The sequence below is a fragment of the Spodoptera frugiperda genome, chromosome 26 (assembly GCF_023101765.2).
Source record: "Spodoptera frugiperda isolate SF20-4 chromosome 26, AGI-APGP_CSIRO_Sfru_2.0, whole genome shotgun sequence".
Taxonomy (NCBI): domain Eukaryota; kingdom Metazoa; phylum Arthropoda; class Insecta; order Lepidoptera; family Noctuidae; genus Spodoptera; species Spodoptera frugiperda.
In genome coordinates, this window is record NC_064237.1 from 8642292 (window position 1) to 8667036 (window position 24745).

General features: G+C 34.6%; 2 protein-coding genes across 2 annotated transcripts in view; both read right to left on the reverse strand.

Moving 5' to 3' along the window:
• LOC118264202 (putative inorganic phosphate cotransporter) overlaps nucleotides 1-3979 on the reverse strand; it is a 64539-nt gene extending 60560 nt beyond the window's left edge. The window contains exon 1 of the mRNA XM_035576638.2: nucleotides 3812-3979. The gene's annotated coding sequence lies outside the window, so the exon portion shown is untranslated. The remainder of the gene's footprint in view (nucleotides 1-3811) is intronic.
• A 6842-nt stretch (nucleotides 3980-10821) lies between these two features.
• Nucleotides 10822-23814, reverse strand: LOC118264732 (putative inorganic phosphate cotransporter). The gene is made up of 8 exons (XM_050704989.1): nucleotides 23621-23814; nucleotides 20580-20797; nucleotides 15520-15759; nucleotides 15028-15237; nucleotides 14220-14387; nucleotides 13405-13621; nucleotides 12818-13056; nucleotides 10822-11082 (listed from the first exon to the last, which is right to left on the reverse strand). Exons 1-8 carry the CDS (start codon nucleotides 23655-23657, stop codon nucleotides 10852-10854), a joined length of 1560 nt encoding a protein of 519 aa, XP_050560946.1. The 5' UTR covers nucleotides 23658-23814; the 3' UTR covers nucleotides 10822-10851.
• Nucleotides 23815-24745: the final 931 nt, after the last annotated feature.

Consider the following 24745-nt stretch of genomic DNA (forward strand, 5'->3'; position numbering starts at 1 on the left):
CTCAATGATTTATTACGAGTTTAGCTCTTTATCGAAAAAAGTAGGTATACTCGTACTAATATCACAAACAGTATCACTTGAAAAATCGAAGCATAACAGTTTCCAGTTTAATAGTTAGCTTTTTTCAACACGGTTATGAAGGGTGTAAACGGAACGCTCCCGAGAAACGTTACAATTCTTTTTTGTTTTTATGAATTTAATCATTTTTGTTTTCTTATTATTAATGCCACATCAAGGTTTAGGCAGTAGATTGCCACTATAATCACATAAAATAAACATTGAATTCCGTTTTTACCATCAACTGCGGCGTTTAGGAGCGTCCCGTTTACACTCTGTATAGAGTACTCGTTTCATACTTAAGCCTTAAGGCGCCAAGTACCACGGAAATTTTTCTTGTCTATTTTTGAATACCCTATCTGCACCTCCAATACAAGCATTATATTACGTGTAGCCTACGAAAATAACCATTTTTTTCCGAACCACATACAATACAACATAATATGTACTTACTCCAACATAGCATTTAGCAACTATAATAAAACTAATATATATTTCAGAATGTCGCTAAAATGTCGATTATAAATGAAAAATATTTATTTTACCAATTATAATGGTACTATGAATTATCTCTGTACTAATTAAATGTAAACATCCTTTTTTACTACGAGGTGCGAAACACGACATAATGGAATTTTCATGAACAACTCTTCCAAGATATAAAATGATTGGTATATTTTCACTTCTACTTGAGAATTTTATAATAACAAGATATTTATGATTTATGTGAGTCATAAATACAAGATTTAAACGAATAATTAGCACAAAAGGCATTAAATTGTTAGGTTTTGTTTATTGTTTATTAGTTAAAATTTTACCGTAATATAGGTAAACGGTCAATCCCTAAACCATCCTTAATCCCTAAAAGGTTGGCAACGTACTTAAAATTCAACTGGTGTTGTATACTTCCATGGGCGACACCGATAGCTTACTATTAGGCGATCCATCTTTTGTTTACCTATCCCGTGATAAAGCAAGACTATAATATAACTGTGTGTAAGGCAGTTGTCCCACCAACGGCGAGAAAACGACTAACTATCGGCTATTTTCTCGCTCAAGAAACATACAATAGATATACTTTCCGTATGAACAAAAGAGATGTTATATACAAACAGTTGATCGCTGACTGTTCACACTGCCGGCGAGCACTCGCTTCACTAGTTAAACATCGGAAATAAATCTTAAATATCGGAACTACGCACTCGCTCCCTAACTCGCTAACTCGTTTCTAGTTCTAGCTTTACTCGTTAATCGTTGCCGGTGAGACAAGTGCCTTAGACTGCACGGTTGGTGCGGTAGCTGGGCAACTGGCTGGTAGCGGGTTCGATTCCCGCACAGAGCAACTCTTTGTGTGATCCACAAATTGTTGTTTCGGGTCAGGGTGTCATGTGAATGTGAACTTGTATGTTTGTAAACGCACCCACGACACAGGAGAAAATGCTAATGTGGGGCAACGTTTAAAAAAAAACTGTGTAACTCTATGGAACTATAGCTTACATGCCTTACTCACCCATCTCAAAGTTCACAGATACTCAACAGGATTAAAACGAAACATTGTTCAGTAATGTTCATTAAACATTTCTGTGCCCCTGGTTTACATGAGTCAAAGCCAGCGAAAGATAGGCTTAACCCTTCACCCTTACAACCTCGGCCTACAAGTGGATTAACAACTCGGGAAGGGATTCGAACTTACGACACTAAAATCTCAGTTTTAACATTTGACTTTACCCTTTCTTCGGCTTAAAGCTTTGACCTTGGTCCTAATTTGGTTTTATGTTTGTTAGGGCATAGCTTATTACTTAATGGCCTCATATAGCTATTTCAAATATTGACGTGTAAAAGTGTTATTTTGTAACCTACTTGTTGTTTATTAACTTTCAATTGTTTTTACACGAAAAAGTAACAAATACATATATGCGACGTCACGCCTTTTATCCCCGAAGGGGAAGGCTGAGGGGAACATTACGGCATGTTTTACGATAAAGTAACGTACATACAATATCTTATACCACAGTGAGATAACATTATAATAAGATAGTTGAAACTTATTTTAAAAGGTATTCTTTACCTACATTTACAAAAACAATCTTATGATAAGATCTCGCAGTGAATACGCGGAAATTTAGTCTATCATTTTCATCATGGTCAATGAAAGATATTTTTTTTTTTTTTGTAGAATTTTGTCTTATGCCTTGTCAGCGTTCTCGATCTAGAACACTAATATGTGACAAATTGAACCCACGACACGAGGCACAGTAGCCAGTTGCCCAGCTACTGAGCTATCGCACAGTTATTTTCAAACTAGACTTTTTTTAAGTATCATTCAAGTCAAATTCGCTATAAGGTAATGAGTTATAACAGAGTACCCAGCCCTCTGACACAAACATCTACTAACTGACTGCATAATACATTTACAACCTATTTTAAAACTACAAGCATCTTGTCTAATCTCTTCTACATCCTTGTTTATCATTACACAAACAAAGAATAATTGCCTTTATCTTTGCATTTCTATATTTATTTGTTCAACACTTCTATTATTATCTTCCAAGTAATAAAAGCCTCCTGACTTTCATACAAAAACGTCATAAAAACATTCAACTTCATGATACGTAGCTACCTTAGAACTGTTTGTTAACGAAATCTGGGTATAATTATGATAGGCGCTTTTTAATTATTGTGAATAATTATAAGAAGGTTATTCTAAGAAAAAGAATAGTAAACATTAGAATGAGATATTATGTTTGCTTCGAGAGACTAATTTATTATATTTATATCATTATATTATATTGCTATAAACATGTGAAAAAACATGCAGTAATGTGTTCACAATATTGGATCACAACATGTCAGCCATTTCTTACGGCAGGCAGATATTTAAAAATAATGTTGTAAATTAATAGATTTACATATTACGTACTAATGTTTGATTAGAAAATAATTATGTAGTTTTGTAAAAAGTGTTAAAAAAATTAAAAATGAAAGTATTATAAAAAAAATGTTCAGGGGTATACTTCTGAATTGGAGTTTTTAATAGAGCTAATAAAGTATAAATGAAAAGTAAATAATTTAAACTCTATTTAAGAAAAAAGACAGTCAAATGACTGTTTTATTTGAATAATGACGATGACGTACACAATTAACGAAGCGAAATAATTATATCTCATAATTAAAATTTTAAACGCAGCGCCTCAAATGTAGCAATTAAGAAAGATTTGTTTTAACAATAAAATAAGTATCATGAATACTTAAACTAATTAAACTTAATCTGCATAATTTTGAAATATACGTACGCTTAACGTTAATTCGCAAAAAGTCATTTATGTAACTCTTCTTTAAAAATAAACATCACTGAAAGAAACTGTGAAAGTGAAATGTAATAATATTATTTCATGCATTTCAAAAAGGATATAAGAATCTTATTTTTTACTAGCAGAACCGCGAAAATTTCATACCGCTTTAAATATTTTATTTCACATTTTGAAACCTTCTCTAGACTTCTACAGATAATAATTCAAGACCAAAATTAGCCTATTCGATATAGCCGTTCTCAAGGTTTTAGCGAGACTAAGGAACATCGATTAATTTTTCTATAAATAACATTAAAAAAAAAATATTTTCACCGAATCGTGTACAAAAAAAAATATACCGAATAAATAAATCCACATCGAATCACAGAAAACACGTATAAAAATAATATATTCCATTTCGCACACACATAACAAAAAAAAAAGAAAAAAAAACAAACACTCACAGAAATCAGGTCAATGATCCGGTATTCCAATTTTTTCTTAAATATTTTGTTTCCCATTCAATTATTTATCTTCGTGCTTACTTTACGCGCGTAATATCAAGTCAAGTAACTGACGGGCGAGCGACTGTGCGCCAGTAACACGACTAGCGAGAGAATCGGCGCATACGCAGCCTCTGAACGTCCCGCCATTATCATTCATAAAGATTACGTGCAGGTGATTACGGATTGATTTAATAATGATTTTAAACAATAAATTAAATAGTTTAGTACTGATTTGATATATTTTTTATTACTTTTTCCTATAATAATTATTGTAATTATTATAATCTGAATGAACATAAAGGTGCTATGGGATTTTGATATCAGACTAAGGTAATCATTATTATCATTAGCCCAAAGATCTCTGCTAAAACAGGTTATCCTTCTTTCTCTCCTCCTACATTACTTATACATTGAACCACAACTCGTTACTTGCATTCATTGACTTTTGGCTTCAGAGCCGCGGACCACCTAGCGGGTTATCGGGATTCCTGCTCGAAGATCATGAATAGGAACGGGGTGGTTTTTGGTCAATACCAGTTTGACACTCCCTCTCGACTCGCCCTAGGCAGGAGAAGTAACTGGATAAAATTCCTGTCAATTGCCTTATCAAGACTCTCTGACGACGTCGTCAGTCAGTGATGGTCTCCACTTGAGTACTTTCTGAAACAAACCGTCAGAACATTTTACAAAGACAAAAGCATCTACTTTTCCTGTAATCTTAAGAGATAATAAGTTATTACCTAATATCTAAAATATTGCATCCAAGGTCGTTCCATTCATTTACCTAATATTCTGTTTTCTTTCATAGTCTATACCACATTAAAATAAACAAAACATTTTTTAATACTATTATTATGTAATATGCAAAAAAACACGTGTTACTTTCGCATATTTGTACAGAAATTGCATTATGTACAAACTGAGGTGGTAGCATTTTACGAAACCAATACTTTCGACTCAGATTCTTCCTTGTCGGACAAGGCTATCAGCGCTATTGTTTATTTTCCTATCCATACTAAGATGACGGAAGATGTTCATGGAACATCACTTAAGTTGGATCATTAACCTGTTCAAGGTTAAAAGTAAGTAACATAAAGGTCATGCCTTTTATTTTGTTATTTCCTCAAAAGAATTTCTTTGTAATTGGAAGATGACCTATTGCCGTATACCTGACATGGTTCTAGATTCTATGCCTATACATTTTTTTATGGTAAAAGCCAGTAAACGAGCTCATCAGGATCGGCCAATGGTAAGCAATCGCCGCCGCCCAAGGACAAGCGAAACACCAAAGGCATTACTAGTGCGTTGCCGACCTTTTGGGGGTTAGGAATTTAAGGGTTTTTATGGAATCGGAAATTGGGAAGATTGGGAAGGGGGGGAGGGTAATTAGGCCTCCGGTAACCTCACTTACACAACAAAACACAACGCAAGCGTTGTTTCACGACGGTTTTTTTGTGAGACCGTGGTCATCACATACTTGCATATTGTCAAAATTAAAAATCCAAGAACTTAGTCATATTTTCTTCGATCCAGGAATCACAAATAAACATTCAATTACGAAACATCTGTTTGATTTACTCTAAAAGTTTGTAAGAATATGTATGCTTTTTACCGACTTCACAAAAAGGAGGACTGGTACTATGTTCGGCTGTTTGTATATTTTTTTTTTTTGTATGTTTGTTCATCGAATACTCCGTAAATTGTCGACGGATTTTCAAAATTCTTTTTTGTTCGAAAGTAGGTAGTTCTGAGGTGGTCCCATTGTCACCAAGGTAGGATCTGATGATGGGATCTTAGAGAAATCGAGGGCCTCAAATATTAAGAACGAATAGTGATTTTGGTATATTCATCTAAATTGAAGCATTTACAGTCAAAAAGTAACCTTCAATTGAAGAGGTGGAACTTTGAAGAAGACCAGTTTGGCCAATGGAACTTCATACTCACATAGAAGTCACAATAAAGTTATACTCCGCCAATTGTCGTCGGATTTTCAAAATCTGTTTTGTTCGAAAGTAGATAGTTATGAGGTGGTCCCATTGTCACCAAGTTAGGATCTGATGATGGGATCTTAAAGAAATCGAGGGAACTCCAAATATTAAGGGAACTATACAGTGATTTTGGTATAATCTAGAATTGCAAATTTACATGTTCAAAAATTAACCTTTGAAGAGGTGGAACTATGAAGAAGACCAGAAATGGCCAATGGAACTTCATACTCACATAGAAATTACAATAAATTATTAATGAGATAGAGAATTTTAACCGACTTTTTAGTTTCGATACTGCGTATAAATTAAAAAGTGCAAAATAAAATACTTTTTCAAAAAAAATAAACCGACTTCACTAAAAAAGTTAAAAATAATTTTAATTCGGAATCGGTGTCGAAACAAATAATACTGAGAAACACCGACTTCCGAAATTAAAATTATTTTAAACTTTTTTAGTGCTCGGTTTATATAATATAAATCCGATATAGTGAATAACTGGTCCATTGACATGATTGTATATTCAATGTTGTTCTAACCCGCGTATCTCCGAAATCCCGTAAAGCTATAAAGTCCCAGGCTGACCTCTCTCCGGTCGTGTCAGATTGCCATCTGATCGGATTAGGAGAGTGAGTGGCGAAAAGTAGGCTTACCGAACAAAGGTAGCTTTACTTTGCATATTATCGTAGTAAGCCATACCTGGCGTGAAGTCTTAAGAACAAAAACTATGTATGCTATATTTTCTTCGAAATACGTATAATATTTTAAAACAAAATACACATAACATTCAATTTAAATTAATTTTATTTCTTTTTGTGTGTTTATAATTGTCGTCATTTCTACATAGCGTAAAACAAAGTCGTAATGCGTCGTCGTCTGTGTGTCTGTGTGCTTAGATCTTTAAAATTACGCAACAGATTTTGATGGTTTTTTTTAATAGAAAGAGTGATTCAAGAGGAAGGTTTATATGTATAACAACTCCGAATTTAACCCATCAACAGTCACGAGTAAAAGATATTTGCAAATAGTCTAAAGTTTAAATTATTTACTGTACAATTACTTATCTAAATATTGTAAACAATAAGAAAAATTAGGTATAATTGGTGTTCCATTGGCTCTGCCCTATCTCAATGGAATACAGATGTGAGGTAATGTATGTATGTATGACGTATGTTACAAACAAAATCTCATTAAACAATATTTTTCACACAACGTTCAACCGACAATTTCGTCCCAAAATTGTCGTTAAGCCGCAAGGCATGTTCTTTTATAAAATATAGAATTTATTTTCAACAAAATGTAAATGTAAGGAAGTTGGATCACATTTCCCGACGGGCCTGGCTCGCAGAGATATCTACTGTGAATAGAAACATTATTTTGTATTCTTAAATGCAATCTTTTAAGGAAGGAATTATGTTTGAGATGGCCGCATATCTGGTAGAATTTGATCTTTAAGTAAGGATTCATTTATACCAATTTTTATTCAACCTTTAATTGAATGAGTAAAAATTAAACTATGTATGTTTATATGGGTCTTTGGTAGAAAATTAATTCACCTACTAGTAACTGTTGCGCGCGACTTCATCTGCGTAAATTAATGACTTCTGAAAAATAGATTTTTTTTTCTAAAATAAAAGTAGTCTAAGTACATCAGTTACCTATCAATAAGTACCGTCAAAATCGGTTCAGAAATTTCAGAGATTAGCCGGAAAAATAGTAAGACAGATTAAAAAACTGTGATTTTGGTTTATCTGTCGTATTTATATACATTTTGTGCAGTAATTTAATTTATAACCTTTGCCTATTCCTTCGGCGATAAAAGGCGTGGCGTTGTGTGCATATAGTAAAAAGTGGTTTCATTATTAAAAACAGACACCCCAAAATTATTTATTAAGTCTAGACTTATTAGGTTTTATTGTCAGGTTCAACATATTAGAAACGAGTTTGATTATTGTTTTGGTTAATTTCTACATGATAATCTAATCCTAATATTAAAATAATAATAACATAAAAATAACAGCAAAGTAGACCATTTTTTCAACCACACTGAAACTACTGAACGGATTTTAATGAAATTTGGCATACAAACAAGCTATGAGCTGATTTAGCTGATAGGACCTCTTTCAGTTTCATACACCGTCATTCCTATTTTGTCCATCTTCGACAATCAAGAACTGATTCGCATTTGACTACACCACCCAAAGATATGTGACGAGTTTCCATTTTAATTTTAAATAAGGTTTTTTTTACACCACCCGAAAATATATATTTCACGAGTTTCTATTCAAATTTTTAATGAGGGTTTTATCAATAGGTAAACTGATAAAGTATACTATTTTTGGAATAATAATTATATGTAAAATAATATTGTGTGTAGTACAGAATTATATAATATTATTCATAATATAATAGTACATTATAGTATGTACAATACAATATAATATAAATTTATATAACAGCGCCTTAGAGAAAAGTAAAACTAATCACAGTTATGTGCCTTGTTGCCAACTTACTTTTGTGTTTTCCCTCGCGAGTTGCAATGTTATTATTGTGTTACTTTTTATTATATTTTATTTTATGGAACATTTAATTTTATCTTATCTAATTTTTACTTAAAACTTTATCAATTGAAGTCAAAGAAGGCCTGTTTTCTTCATTAATTTAAAGAAAATTACTTAGTAATAGGTTAACTATAATTGTGGGTCAAGCAGTTTTTTTTTAGTTATTATTAAATACAATTTTATTGCATTTATTGTTCCTATCTACTTATTCACGTCTTCCATTAGGTATAATTTGCTTAATTAATACTTAATCAAGAACTCGGAAAAATTAAGACAGAGTTGATCTACTCTGTTCCGTCTTTATGTATAAGTTTGACACTTTTCGACTAGATGGCGTTGCTTTAATTACCTAACACCACCCCAACACTAATTTTGGGCTGAGAGTTAAGCTCAGTCAGATTATTTTTTTTTTTTATGATTCTCGTACATATTATTATAATTACTTATATTCTTCGTAAATTGATACTCATTAATGTAAATGATGTAGTTAAGGAGTTAATGCACATGAATGTATACAATTAACATACTTGCTAATACTACATTTCCGGCATCGGCTTTACACGTTCCTGTGTTCTAGTCTTAATTATTAGAAGAACCTGGGTTAAGAATTATTAAATCACTAGCTTAAACAACTGCGATAAAAAGTATGCTAAGTGTTATTTCAGACGATAATCTAACCCTGTATCCAAATGCCATCCCGATCCTTTTGGCTATTTTGACGTGATTGACTACCATACACGCATACAAACTCATATTAATAAAATCCCCAGTTTAATAAGCGCGCGTGTGTTGCGAGTAGTTCAAGCTAATTTCAACTTTAGGCCTTACAGTTACAGCGTATGGTCCACTGCGGGTAACCGAAAGTTCAACAAACATATTATTATTATTAGAACTTATGACGGGATATTTACCATGTTTATTCACTTTGGTGAGTTTCCGATATTTAAACCGAGTTACAAGTGACAATGGTAGTGGTGTTAGCGGTGTCAGCAAGAAACGAACGAGAAAGCGGGTAGACCGATTTGTCTGCTCGTGAACACCCACCCGCATTTACTCCAGTTAATCCGTGATCATGGCGCTTGCAACAGAGCCGAAATATCGGAAACTCACCAAAGTGAATAAACATGGTAAATATCCCGTCATAAGTTCTAATAATAGTGCTAGTGACCATGTCAGTTTAGAAACTTATAAAACATTAGCGGACCCGACAGACGTTGTCCTGTCTACACGTCTCTAATTTGAAAATTTTAAACTTTTTTTAATAACCTAAAACATTCTGGACCTTTTTGATGAAAATTGTTATTCAAATGTTATGACAATATCTAACGTCATTAATATTTGACACTGCGATGGTAGCGCTGTCTGTCGGATCCAATGTAAAACATTCCAAAATCAACAACTACTAATAAATTAAAAACTAATTAAAAAAACTTTGTGCAGCGGACAAAATTGTGAATCTAAACCATTCTCAGATCCTCTTGAACACACACAAAAAGTTTCATCAAAATCCGTCTAGTCGTTTAAGAGGAGTTCAGTGACATACACACGTACAGAAGAATTATAAAGATATTATTTACAATATTTTTTTTTGGGAGAAAATCATCGAATGACTTCTCGGGCGAGGCAAGAGGGAGTGTCAGACTCTTAATAACTAAAAACCACCCCGTTCCTACTCCTGCTTTTCTAGCCGGAGCCCCGGTAACCCTGCTGGGCAGTCCACAAAATTTTATTTGTGTTCGGTACAGTAATTGTTGAGTTTGTATTCTCTATTACAGGATCTTATATTATATAGGATATAGATACATACCTATATCAATATGAAGAAACGTGAATGCTAATTCTTATTCAGGTTTTTGTCAGGTGTCAGTTCATTAATGCCTTTCTTATGGTTGCAACGAAACACGTGTATAGGTTGATTAGAAGCATTGGCTTCTGACACGTGATGAGTGTATGCTATTATTAACTTTATATCAAGTAATTATAATGCATAGATTTATATAAATTTATTAGAATGTTTTGTGTAATAAATTGATTTTATTATGAGAAATTGTTCAAAATGACAAGTTTTTACTAGTGTTGTAGAATTTTTTGATTGGTTCGTTTTAATCTCATCATATTTACTATGTTTTATTACTGCTCAATAGTTAAAAGCTTATTCTTTTCTCAAATTTATTTAAAACTTAAATACTTCATATGTACCTAAATGCTTAACCACTATATAAGATTTTTTTAAACGTTTCCTAACGCTAGGTTCCCGGACCCCAAAACATCAAATTGTGGATTGAAAGTGTTGCTCCGTCGGGAGTCAGTCCGCTACACGTTCAGTAACGACAGCCAATTTTATATATGCCGCGCAGTTATATGAACTATTACCGGCCCTTTACTCCATTTAGAAAAGGTCACAAAAATATCAAAATCACTATTAAAAAAATAATAAATATTTTATTTCTAATCAATCATTGGCTACAGGCGAGTGGTCATGTTTAGGGTATACGACTTTTTTCTCTCCATCCACTTCTCTCTTCTTCAACGGCCCATGTTTCCAATTCGGGGGGTATCCATACTTGTCCACGTCATCCCACCATTGCGGCTCGCCCGAACCCCAAATGACGTAAACGGCATTGGTCCCTACTAACACTGCGAATACGGTCCAAAATGCCACGCGCCACTGTCCAACAGTTTGCTGTAAAAGAATAATAATAATTTAGAAAAAAGTTTAGTTTGTTATGTTTCTTATTGAGTACTCAATATTTATATTTAGTGTCGGAGAGAGATGCTTCAGCACGAATAGGCCAGCTCGACTGGAGTGTTGCCGACGACTGCGGTGAAAGAACGCTTGCGTTGTTTTGCCTTGTGTGAGTAAGGTTACCGGAAGCCCAATTACCCCCTTTTCAATCTTCCCATTCCCCGATTCCCCAACAACCCTTAAATTCTTTACTCCCAAAAGTCCGGTAACGTACTCGTAACACCTCAAGTGTTTCGGATGTCTATGATCGACGGCGATTGCTTACCATCAGGTGATCCGTATCCGCTCGTTTACTGGTTTATACCATAAAAAACAACATTTATATTATTCGATGTCGTAAAGTGTTTACCAACAAGTTCGCAAGTACTGTAGAATTAATTCTTAAAATTATAAGATCCTACTTCAGTCTTTCACTTAATACTTTGATCTTTCTCCTTTAAAAACGTCACCCTTTTAAGACTTAGAAATGAAGCATGAAAATATAATCTCTGATCACAACGGCCATAGCAACAAAGGTTGTTTGAGGAAGACAATATTGCTTAAAAAAGATGTCCAAAAAATATGACAATCCATCGCTTCAGTTAATTTATTCTGACATTCGCAAGCGTTCGAGCGTGATACCCTTCCTCAACTCTTTAAAAAAAAAAGTATTAAATCTGTTTCACTACAAACGCTTTGTTTGGTAATGAAATGCTTCAGGCTTTTTAATACTCTTTCATTAAATTGATCTTTCAATTCTTTCCTTTATGCAAATTGGTTTGTAATTACGAATTCTTTATTGGTCGTTGACTGTCTTGATAGGTTTTTTGCAGTGTTGTTGATTCGCGTAGTGTCAAGAATTACTGTTAAGCACGTTATCTTCAAAGTGATATTTATCTTTAAGATTTTTCTATCTTAACATTATCAACAATCTATAGTGATTATTTGAGCATATTTTTTATGCACTACGCAAGCGTTGTTTCACGTCGGTTTTCTCAGAGGCCGTGTTATAACTTCGGTTGCCGGCACATTCGTGCTTAAGTATGGCTCTCCCATAGTTAAAAAACTATGGAAGGATATGTCAATTATGTCCTCCTTTAATAGAAAAAGCTTAGAAACCTATATTGCAAAAAGGGGTGTGTTCTAAATATTCCTTCCGATAATGTGTTGCATATGTTGAACAATGCGCATTGTAATTATCATTAGTATATTCCCAGATATAATCAAGTGGAGATCCAATTCGATGTCAGATTAATTAATATACACGCATTACTTAATTGCTTGTAGTACATTAACACTGATTACATTATCGCTAACTAGTTACAAGTACATTAGATCGTAATCAGTCGCGTTTATCCTAAACACAAGTCAACATATTGTTTTGATGATCATCGTGAAAGATATCAGTTACCTAACGTGAGTGAAATTATTGATTTGTAACAACTTAACCATTGAATTGATTTTGATGTGACCAGTCTAAACACGATGTTTTTTTTTGCGTTGATAAATCTACGTTTGGCCACCAACCCGCTTACTGCCAGGATGGCGAAGCGAAGATGTGGCCAAAGATGGAGCACACAGACTTAGGCAGTACCTATTCGCTCTGACCTTCAAAAGACTCGGGTTGTATTTGTCAGGAAAAATAGAATAATCATTAGGAAGAACCAATTTTTCACCATTAAATAATACTTACATCTGGAGTTAACAATCCAATTAAATAAGGAGTAATGATGCCAGATATGGCAGCGATTCCATTGACGAAGGCGGAACAGGTACCAGCATAGTTGGGAGCGATGTCCATAGCATTGATCTTGACACTGCTGTAGAAGCCCCCCATGAACGCCATCGAGGCTATGAATAGCCCGACGGCCCAAAGTCGATTGCAGCCGGAGTACGAGGCCAGAATAATGAAGATTGCCGGAATCGTAGACGCTGTGAAGGAAAAAACGACCTTAGTACCACTAAGTGGTTGCTACGATGGAATTTATTAAGTAGCTGACGTTTTTGCTCTGAATTATTGATGATTTTAGAGGATAAATTGGTAAAAATAGGTTGTGACAGTAATATTAATGTTTAGAGGGTCGTGGTCGTGACATAGTAGGTACAGTTCTGCGCACCGACCTCGAAAATGTCGAGCTATGTTTACTACAATCCATCTTTGTTTTTTTCCACGGCTGGGAAATACTCAGCCCTAATTCTGTAGACATTAATCCGAGAATCGTTTTTTTTTAAGAATATCGTTTATAAAATGTTAGGAAAGAAACAACGGTTCATACTCACAAACAGTTGTATAGATTTTCCTGCCAGTTCCAATACTATGCCATTTCTTCTTGACAAATAAGTCGCATAGCCCAGCAAATATGAAGGTGAAAATGTACATAGCTATGTAAGGCAAGGCCGACATCAAACCCGTTTCTTTGATATTGAACTTTAATACATCAGAGAAATATTTCGGAAGGTCCGTAATCATTGTGAAGTATCCCCAGTCGTGACCAATCTGTGAAATAGAAAATTGCAGTGTAGAAAAGTAGAAAAATAATGCTGAAATGTATTTCTTTGTAGTACAGTGTATGATGTATGTTTTTAGTAAGATTAATCATTACAAATACTATAACAAAAATAAAACTGTCTTATTTTATTTATAACTAGCTTTCCATTCCACCCGTGACTTCACACGTGCATTTTAAGGGTATCGGGACAGTTTTGTAAGAAAAATGACTCACTATTTTTTATGCTTGTAATATATAGTGCAAACCACTACGCACCGTTGCGATGTGAAGAAAATATAAACAAACACACTTTCCCATTTAATATTATTAAGTATGGATGGGAACTGATTCTTGAAGTCTTTTCAGTACCGAAAGACATGTTCAGCAGTGCGTTAGTTTTAAATTATTGTTTCCGAAATGATCTCATTACCTTTCACCACATGGACACAAGTAGTAAATAGTGAATTTTACATTTTATTGTATGCACCAATATATACCCATTCTAGGAACTTATGCGTAAAGGTATAAATAATAATAGACCTTATGGATATCGTTTTAGGAAATGTTTTAAAATTTATTACTATAGATATAAATAAAGGCACTTACGGCAGCCATTATCAGGACCCACAAGGGAGCAGACCGCAAGAGTGCTTTGAAAGGAACTGGATCCAGTTTCTTATGTAAACCAGAAGCGGTAATGTTTTTATTTAGGAAATCCTTTTCTTCATCTGATATAAATGGGTGAGAATTTGGAGTACTGTAGCATAGCACTACCTGAAAAGGCAATTAATTAAATTAGGTATTATGACGTTAAGTACAAACTTATAGGTTAATTTATAGGTACAAGTTAGAAGCGAGCAAGGCGACAGCAGACGACGTGTAATGTTGTCGTTTCGTGTCGCCACGACAAGTCATTCCGACCTGTCACTGCAGTCATAATTTTGAACAATAACAGAGGTACTACTGATCAGCGGTCGGGCGACACGGGCGTCAGTCGCTAGCGTGGTGTCGCTAACTACGGAGGTAATTTCGTAGAAACGCATAGAAACTAGTAGTGTCGGTGCGACCCGTCGTCTGTTGCTACCCTATGTCGCCCGCCTACTCGTGCCTTAACATTGAATTAGTTTTTTTTCTTTTTTATAGTGGCGATCATGATATGCAATTTTCCAAATTAACTTATGAAACATTTTTAAGTTTAAAGTACTTAATGATAGCCGGATAGCTGTTAGGTATATTTATTATTACTATTCATGATTCTGTACCCCAATATATTTCATGTAAATACAGCAATATCTAAAGAGGCTTATAAGAAAAACTTTACCTACATAAACAAATCACATGTCCGCGACACATTTTACTGTTACCAATAAAAATTTTAGGCAGTAAACTTGAAACATGTCCAATAAAACCTTACCCAGAATATGAACCATATAATTCCAAGTCCGCCGAAGACATAAAATACGTTCGCCCAGTCTCCGCCATCTGCTAAAAGGAGTCCAGAGATGTAGGGGCCGATGATATTTCCAACTTGGGCCCCTCCGAATATCATTGCGCCAAAACGGGATCTCTCTGCTGGTGGGACCCATCTTGCTAGGAGGAGAACAAATGCTGGTGTTACGGGTCCCTGTAATTAATAGTAAAAATCATATTTAGGATTGAACATGAAATACATTAATATTATTCCAGTTACATCATTAACACATTAAACGCCATAGGGGACAAAAATTACTGGATTGAATGACCGGACGATTTGGGTTCAATAGATTTATGTTGGCAGTCAAAATTTTAATCAGTTTACACTTGAACCCATTATTTATCTCTATTTCTATTTACGTATTTGAGTCTTTGAGTATCATTATAGTCAAAGACTTGAAACAAGACCATTTAACAAAACATGTCAACATACCTCTCCACAGCCTTCAATGACTCTGATGATGAACAATCCAACCGCTCCACCAACGGACACTGCCCAAGGGGTGAGAACAGTTGCCACAGAAGTCAGCAAAAGACCTAAGCCCACCGTCCATTTTCCTCCAAACTTCTCAGCCAACAGACCACCAGGTAAATGGGTAGCGACATAGCCATAATAGAATGCGCTGAGGAGGAATCCTTGCGTTGCCTCATCCCAGTCATAACGATCTCGACCCTGAAGAAAATAATCACAATGACGTCATTGCTCTTTAATTAGATGCTTTTGTTTTATAAAGGAAATAACCTCTTGTTTGTAAGAGATTTCGAAACACGTGATTGTAATGGAATAAAATGTTAAGTAATTTTATGAAACACAAATAAGTAGTTTATTGTATGTACGAGTATTGTTTGCGCCTTTATGAAAAGACTGATAGTTATTTTTTCTTGTTACTCGTAACGTAATTTCATGAGACGTTATTTGATTTGATTTTATATTAAGTTTCCTTTTTTTATAATTATACCTTTTGTTGTAATATCCTGTTCTTTGTTTAACCTCTTGTATGTCGGTATATGAGACACAATAGAAAACAAATTGTATCTCGCGTTGATCTGCGATCCGAAATTTCGTATCTCTTAATTATTGGAAGTTGCCATGCGTGGTAACTACTTATATACAACGTTAAAATACGTTAAAAACCTATGTATTTTGATGTAGGTAAGCTTCGTTAGTTTCCCCTTACATAAATAAATTGTAAAGATTAAGAAACTATTGCCCCTGTTTAAAACTGTTATGTGCTATTGGTGTCGATTATTTTGCCTACTCTGTACTGTTTTAAACAATGCGCAGCTGTATTTTGATGTCAGCAACACCATCAATACGGTATCATTTTAGTTAAAACACATATTTCTGGTTCCATCAGAGACGTTTGTCATAAATTAACAAAATCCTCAAATAAATCGGTATGTGACAAGAACCGGTCTTTACAAGGATTAAATAAGAAAAATGACAGTAACAGCTCTTCCGCCCTCTGAAGATTTTATACGCGTTTCCATTACTTACTCGTATCCTGATGGACTTTGATTCCATCTCTTTGGACTTTAAAACAAGATATAAAGTTTAAACGATATAACTGTAGTACTAAGTAGGTACCTATACACTACTAGGTACTAGGTAGCTTCACATCAAGATAAGATAACCAGTATAAACTGATCGTCAAATATACGGAAAAATCATACAAAGTAAGGCCGTGATAAACTGGTTTCGTATAGCTTAACCTGTAGTTAAGCTTTATAGTGTACAGTAGAAGCTCTTTATTCGCGGGGTGTGCGTTCCGTAAATATGCCGCGAATACAGAAACCGTGAATATGGAATGGTAATTTGTATGGGGTTATAGGGGATACGTTCCTAGATGACAAAATTAAGAAGCAAATAGTAGATAAAAAAAATGTTTAATTGAACTTCCTGATCATACAGATTGCCTGATGATAATATTATTATCATCAGGTTTAGGTCACACTAGGTTTAGGCAGAAGTCACAATCTAGACGTAGCTGTAATAAGGTCTATTTTATTTTTTTATCCTTCTACTGACGCGTTGACAAAGGATAGCGAATGTATTTTTTTAGGTTATGCACCGATATTTCGATTCGATCCGCGAATAAAGAAATCTTAGACCGGGAATATGGGAATTGGGTCGCAATTTTTCAATCCGCGAATAGTGAAAACGCGAATGAAGGAAGCGCGAATAAGGAGCTTCTACTGTACTTGAAAACGAAATATATATCTTAAATCCGCAACACGTGCCATAAAATATATATAGGTAGATAGGTATTTATTTGATATGCATATCAACACACCTACATTGGGTGCTAAGATAAAATCACTTGACTTTGAGTGATGAAAGTAGGTACGTACCTAAACCTACTAAAACTTAAGAACCTAGTACCTACTAGTGCTGCGGACTACCTAGCGGGTTTACCGTGGCTCCAGCTCGAAAAACAAGAGGTGGTGGGGTGGTTTTTAGTCAGTAAGAGTCTGACACTCCCTCTCGGCTCGCCCAAGGTGAGAAAAGACTGCATGATTTTCCCCCTTAAAAATAAACAGGTACCTAATAGTAATAAAATAAGTGCTGCGTTTTTGAGTTTGGTGCAAAGGTATTTGTCGTCAAATATTTTATGTATCAAAAACAAAAGATTTTGCTGTAACGATAAATACTTTTACATTTTTCCTTGATGAATAAATTTTCATACAAAATATCAGAAAGATGAGCGTAGGTTGTTTAGACGCAAGAACAAATTTAAAAACAAACGTATTAAAAATTAAAACCATAGTCACGCCTTTTATCCTCGAAGTGGTAGGCAAAGGTGCACATTATGGCACATGATTTAGCAAGTTTGCTCTATTGCTAAATCACTATATTTGAGCTCTAAAATAAAAAACAGTTCCAATGTAATTAAAGCGACCTGGAGTATTATTAATGGTGAAGCAGGAAGATCTAAAAGGAGAAGTAGTGAATATAATCTGGTAATTGATAATAATGTAATTAAATCAGATGCTGAAGTTGCAGCCGCATTTGAAAACTTCTTTTCGGACATTCCTGTTTCCACTACCAGGTCCTTGAATTCATCACCCACTGTCGCAGAATCTTTACTAAAAGAAAATGTTGTAGCTTGCCATTCAAGTTTCAATTTTGAACACATAGATTATACAGATATAATTAAAACGTTCCATACTTTGAATAAGAAAAAGACTGCTGACCTGTGGGGTAATTCTGTGTACATTACCAGCTCTGTAATAACTATTGTGGCACCTGTATTAGCTTTAATTTTTAATAACTGTATTGATCGTGGTGTGTTTCCTGATCTCATGAAGAATAGTAAAATAACTCCGTTATTTAAATCGGGTAGTACTTCTGACCCCACTAACTTTAGACCTATTTCAGTACTACCTACATTCAGTAAAATTTTTGAAAAAATTATTCTAAATCTTTGCATCTGGCAAAGATTTTTTAATAGAAATAAATTATTGCATGGTAACCAGTTTGGATTTACAAGGGGTCGTTCAACAACTGATGCCGGTGTTGAACTTCTTAATCACATATATGACGCGTGGGAGGACTCGGTGGACGCATTGGGTGTTTTTTGTGACTTATCCAAGGCGTTCGATTGTGTCCTTCATGAAACACTGATCAGGAAGCTATCCCATTATGGAATGCGGGGCAACTCTCTGGACCTACTTATCTCATTTAATGATTAACTGGTTTACTTGAGTAATAGAATTCAGAGAGTTGAGATTAACGGGAAAATTTCTGCCGGGTCTGTTGTTAGGATGGGTGTTCCGCAGGGGTCAATTCTCGGTCCGTTTTTATTTCTTATTTATATTAATGACTTACCTTACCTTGTAAAGGATAACCATGGGATAGTACTGTTTGCTGATGATACCTCTTTATTATTTAAACTCAAACGTGGACAATTAGTCAGTGATCATGTAAATAGTGCTCTCTCAAAAATAGTACGCTGGTTTAGTGCCAATAACTTGCTACTTAATGAATCAAAAACTAAATGCATTAAATTCACAACACCAAATGTTAGGCATGTCAAAACCAGCGTGCTAATCAAGGGCGGGGAGTTGGACCCTGTAGATTCAGCTATCTTTTTAGGTATAACCCTAGACGCTAAGCTACAGTGGGCCCCACATATGGATAAGTTGTCGAAAAGGCTCAGCTCAGCAGCATATGCCGTTAAAAAAATTAGAAATTTAACTGATGTAAATACAGCGCGTCTAGTATACTTTAGTTATTTCCATAGTATCATGTCATATGGTATTCTCCTGTGGGGGAATGCTGCTGACATTCAGTCTGTCTTTGTGCTGCAGAAGCGAGCCATTCGATCAATTTATAATCTTAGTCCGAGGCATTCTCTCAGGGAACTATTTAAAGAAATTAATATAATGACTGTTGCCTCTCAATATATCTATGAAAATATAGTGTATGCTCATAAAAACATAAAATTATTTAAAAAGTACAGTGATATACACAATATCAACACTAGAAATAAAAATAAATATGTTGTTCCTACTACTAGACTTAAGAAAATAAGCGGTTCGTTTAGATGTCAATGTATACGCTTTTACAATAAAATTCCCAGCCATATTCAAAGTTTAAACCTAGGTAAATTTAAAAATATTATTAAAGAAAAACTTTGTAGTAAAGCTTTTTATAAAATAAAAGACTACTTGGAGGATAGTCAGGCTTGGGAATGAACTGCTATAATGTCCACACAGGTCTTGCTGACATGTTTGTAACATATAGTTACATTTTTTATACAATTTGACATTAACATAATTTGACATTGTTTTATATATTTTTTTTTCCTTTTATATTTTTATATTTCCTTTTAAAATTGTTAGTTTGAGGACCGTGTGAGACTTTTGCTAGTCATTTTATTTTTAGTAAATTATATTCTGACAGTTTGAGCATTTGTGTGGCCTACCCAAATGTTCTTTTGGTTGGTGTTGTTCGTCGGATCATTCAGCAACAGCCGTCAGCCGAGCTGATTGTAAACTGACACATGCGTGCTGCCATCTGAACAGGTCCGCTCAAACTGCTGTGGTTCTTTCCTCAAAAGACCACTACAGAATCAACTTGCACGGTTCTCCGACATCTTTAATTGATTTTGTCTGGACTTTAAAAGAGACTATGACCTCTGAGTTTGTTTCGGCATTTCTTCTCAGAGTAGTCAGATAGGAAATGCCGGCCTCATCTAGTTATTTAAGAGATTGACGTGTAAAAGTGTTATTTTATAACCTATTTGCAAAATAAATATCATTTATCATTTATCATGGTAATCGAAAGGAAACCAATGTTTAATTATTATGTTTTAAGGAGAGAAAATCATCTAATGACTTCGCCCGCTTTGTGCAACAGAGGGAGTATCAGACTCTTACGGACTAAAAAGTACCCCATTCCTACTCCTGCTTTTTGAGTCGGAGCCCCAGTAACTCGCTAGGCAGTCCGCAGCTCCGTTTAAGCATTACTTACATAATTATAACACTTACCGTAAATATCACAGACACGGTATTATTCTCATCATCAGTGGTATTAGAGATGACTCCGTTTGGGTCTGGGCAGGTTTCTCCGATGATGTGTTCACTAGTCTCCGCGTGGAGCACCATCTGTGTGATGGTCATGCTGAGGCAGACCCTCATTGTGAACGAGTTGCCCAGCGCGAACAGTCCCATGATACCGAGGACATAGCGCTGAGGTATGATCATCGCTGAAAGTAAAGAAATGAGGGATTGAAAGCTTTGTGTACTGCTAAATGCTGCGGTTGACTGATGGAGAACGCCATTTAGTGTTAAATCGGCATTTGTAATGATTGTACGACTATACATATTCCTACTGGCTGTACCGTTAGTTCTGCTGTCTTTGTACCTACTAAATCAATTTTTAATTTCTTTCCTGCATACTAACTAATTTGGCTAAGTATATATAAAGTGTTAAATTAATAAATAAAAATATTATAACACTTATTTTTAACCTCACCTATAACTACTAACACAAAGTAATGCTTTTCTCTCGTTTTTAATTACTTCTAATATCAATCAATTCATTTTATTTTACAGTTTTTTTTAATAATTTAATTTATTAAAAATCCTACCTGTCATTCAACTCATCAAGTTCCAAGTATACGTGTGTATATTGTGTTTGATATTAATTTCTCGATGTAGATTATGTATTTAGTAATATTACCCTGTTGATCTTTTTATATCAGATTTTAATTTAAAGATGTTAAAATTTAGAGCACTGACTTATTTTCCTTGTATAAAACGTAGCATATAACCAAGGAAAAACTGCAATTGCAACAATTTGTAAAATCCAATAATATTATCGTCGAATGCCTATTTTTTTATAAAATGATCATATGATTTCCTTAAGCTTTTGCGTCATTTAATGATTAACTGGTTTATGTGACTAAAGGAAGAAAGTCAACAATAATACCTATAATTGTTTTCCTTGACCACTTAAAGGTGCAACCGCAATGTCGCAAACGTTATATGGAATATACCAGGACAAAGATCGGTGACGATTGCACTGGTACCTACATAAATGGTACCTAAGTACTTTCCCGTCTACAGAATTGAGCCGTCATAGTAAATCACCTGTAATGTTTCCTACCGTTTCTGCACAAAAAATATACGGTATGGAGATTACGATATAATGAAACTACAAGTAGCACTCGACCTCAAAAGCATAATAGAACTAAATATTTCACCAAAAACCGAAAATTTTAATATTGAAATTTTCAAACAAAATAAATAATGGAATTAATCAATGAATAACTTCTGTGGGTTCAGCTTAATGTTTCTTGACCACAGAAGAGCTATAATGTTTTAGGTTGTCTAGGAATGTTACAGACATGCGGCGCGGCTGTTATAATGCCGTGTTTAAAAAGAGTGTTCAAATTAGTTCAAAGAGAATAATTCATTTTTTGGCTTAACTACTAGGCCTGTTTCGTCAGCCAAGATGATAACAAATATACAGTTTAAATTAAGTCATAAGAGGTTTTCCCATATCCCCCTCTTCTTACATACAGACAAAAATAGTTCATGATAGCCATGAAATAGATTTGAAATTAAGTTGGAGCTAGAATAATAGTTTAAGTTTGGATGATCATGGAGACAGACATGGATTATCATGAGGCTTTTCGATTTTTAAAGGCATCTTGTTATTTTATCATTCATCATATCATCTCTTTTATTTTTTGAGAGCCATCTACATACTCAAACAAATATGATAGGTACTTTATACCTACTTAAAAGTTTTTCGACATTATCTAGTGTTATGACTTATGACGTCTATCTCTATAGGTCTTTGATTTATAGATATTTCAGAGTATGTCTTTCAATAGATATATCTATGATATTTATCTATCTTCTATATTACACAATAAAATGTCAAGCTTCACATACCCACAGGTAATATTATTATTTATCTTGTATGTGTATCATGATGATGAAGCAAGTACAAACAGTCATAATGTGATCATGCACTCTGACAGAAAACATCGGCCCTACCCAATCACACTATCATAGTTATTGTCAAGTTTGTTTGTTTAGATATTTGGATGTTTGTCCGTCAATCAAGCTGAAACTATTGAACGGATTTTGGTGAAATTTGGTTCAAAGAGAGGGTATTTATGCTGAGTTGAGTGATAGGATACTCTTTATCCTACAGCAACGAGAACGGAGCCATTAGTAGAAGCTATTATATATTATAAGTAAAAATGTTTAGGTACATTTCATCGTATTGTTCATCGTATATGGTAGTTTTACTAACACATTAATGTCGATATTACATTATTCCAGCAACGATGTAGTAATTTTAGGCATATTTTTTTACCTGTCGTATTTATCCAATCGTTAGAACAATTTCTTATTTTTGTTTAGGTACTGCTGATAGGATATTATAATTATCAAAATACCATTGCAACGTACCTACGTCACTTTTTTATTTCCTCAAGAGCATTGTCCTGAATACGCACAAAAAAGATTAAAAATTCCCAAAAAAAAGGACAACAACAAAATTTGAATGCTGAATCCCTCCAAAATTAATCAACCTGTGATATGACGGAACGTAGATCTACACGAGACTCAATGTATTTTCTATTGTGTCTCATATACCAGCAATTAAGGCATTAAACGAGTATCAACAAGTTATATACATCAAAAACTGTGACTTCATATCAGGAAGTTACAGTTTTTATGAAATCAAACGTGACAGGGAATGTAGTTAAAGTTTTAAGAAAAAAATTTAAAGAAACCAATCGTAACATTGCTGACAGAACCTCAAGCTAAATATAATCGAAAATTATCCATAAGACTCGTATCCTCACTCCGTTTATCCCGGAAGTGGTAGGCACATTACGGCACGTAATGCCACAAAGTATGTTCACCCAGTTTTCACTATTTATCCATAATACACACAATAAAAGTAAGTCACACACACATATTATCTCCGTTCTTAAACTAACTTTCTATCTTAAAAACATAGCTATAACTAAATTAAATATTTAAAAATATTATTTACAAACACTAACCTTTGTTCAAAACGCGTCGCCATCCCTTTAGAGTCATTTTCCCGAGTCATGTGCATCCAAACTGTCCGAGGTATAAAAATGTAACCTGGTTCCCTTCCTTCCCACTTCAAGCCACAAGCCACATAATACACTATGAGATGACAGAATTGACAACGTTCACTCGCTGTTTAGAGCACAATCTGACAGATCAGTTGATAAGAAGCGCACTCATCACATCTTTTAGATAAATGATAAATAAAAGTTGTTAAATAAGGTATTGAGATAATACCAGACGAGTGAGGGCCAATTGTTTTATTCTTTTATTTGTACCTATTGTTATTAGTATGTGCATAGTATAGGTATTTTGAAAAATATGGACGCTTTTTTGGCAATGTGAAAATTCCTATTGGAGTATTTTCTTCTTTTAAACGAAGGGGACTGTCAGCTTCTTAAAATAAGTGACAAAAATACCAGATAGTTAGGTTATGCTAAATCTCGAATCAATCGATAGGATAAAAGCAACAGCCTTAATTTTTACATCATCTGAATTGGGTAGTTTGGTAGGGTAGGGTTATTTTTTTCAGCCGATGCGAGAGACTCCCCGGGCACCGTAAGTGCGGACGGCTAGCAAGGGTATCTCGGCGCGTTGCGTTCCACGTGCGCCTCAAAGAGCCATCAGACCACCACCAATCTACTACTCCGGAGCTGCGGACTACGTAGCGGGTTTACCGGAGCTCCGGAAAGCAGGAGTAGGAACGGGGTGGTTTTTAGTCAGTAAGAGTCTCACACTCTCAGACTACATGTATGTATAATGTAGTCTCACACTCCTTCTCGCCTCGCCCTGGCGAGAGAGGCGAGAGACATACTTAGTACTTACATTACAAGTTAAATAAAAGCTTAAGCCGTGCTCATATCCGCAGATATAATTCGTCTCACACGTGTGCAGATGAGAATCGCTCTGCACAAGGGGTCGAATTCTTCTGTAGCAAAATGCTACGTTAAAAGTAAGGGAAAGGTGAATGAAAATGAAAACATTGCGTGATCTTTTCAATACTTTAATGAAGATAATGTAATTTTGTAGGTGTTCGTTGTAATTGTAACAGATGTTGGACTATAATGGTTCCAAAGCTGGTGCAGAGCTTTCTA

Bases quoted from the DNA above. Each gene is read 5' to 3' on its own strand.
- LOC118264732 (XM_050704989.1), bottom strand. From the start codon at position 23,657: ATGACTCTAAAGGGATGGCGACGCGTTTTGAACAAAG. The intron at 20,798-23,620 runs GTTAGTGTTTGT...CTTTACTTTCAG, and splicing joins GCGACGCGTTTTGAACAAAG to CGATGATCATACCTCAGCGC. The intron at 13,057-13,404 runs GTGAGTATGAAC...TTTCCTTCACAG, and splicing joins GAAAATCTATACAACTGTTT to CGTCTACGATTCCGGCAATC.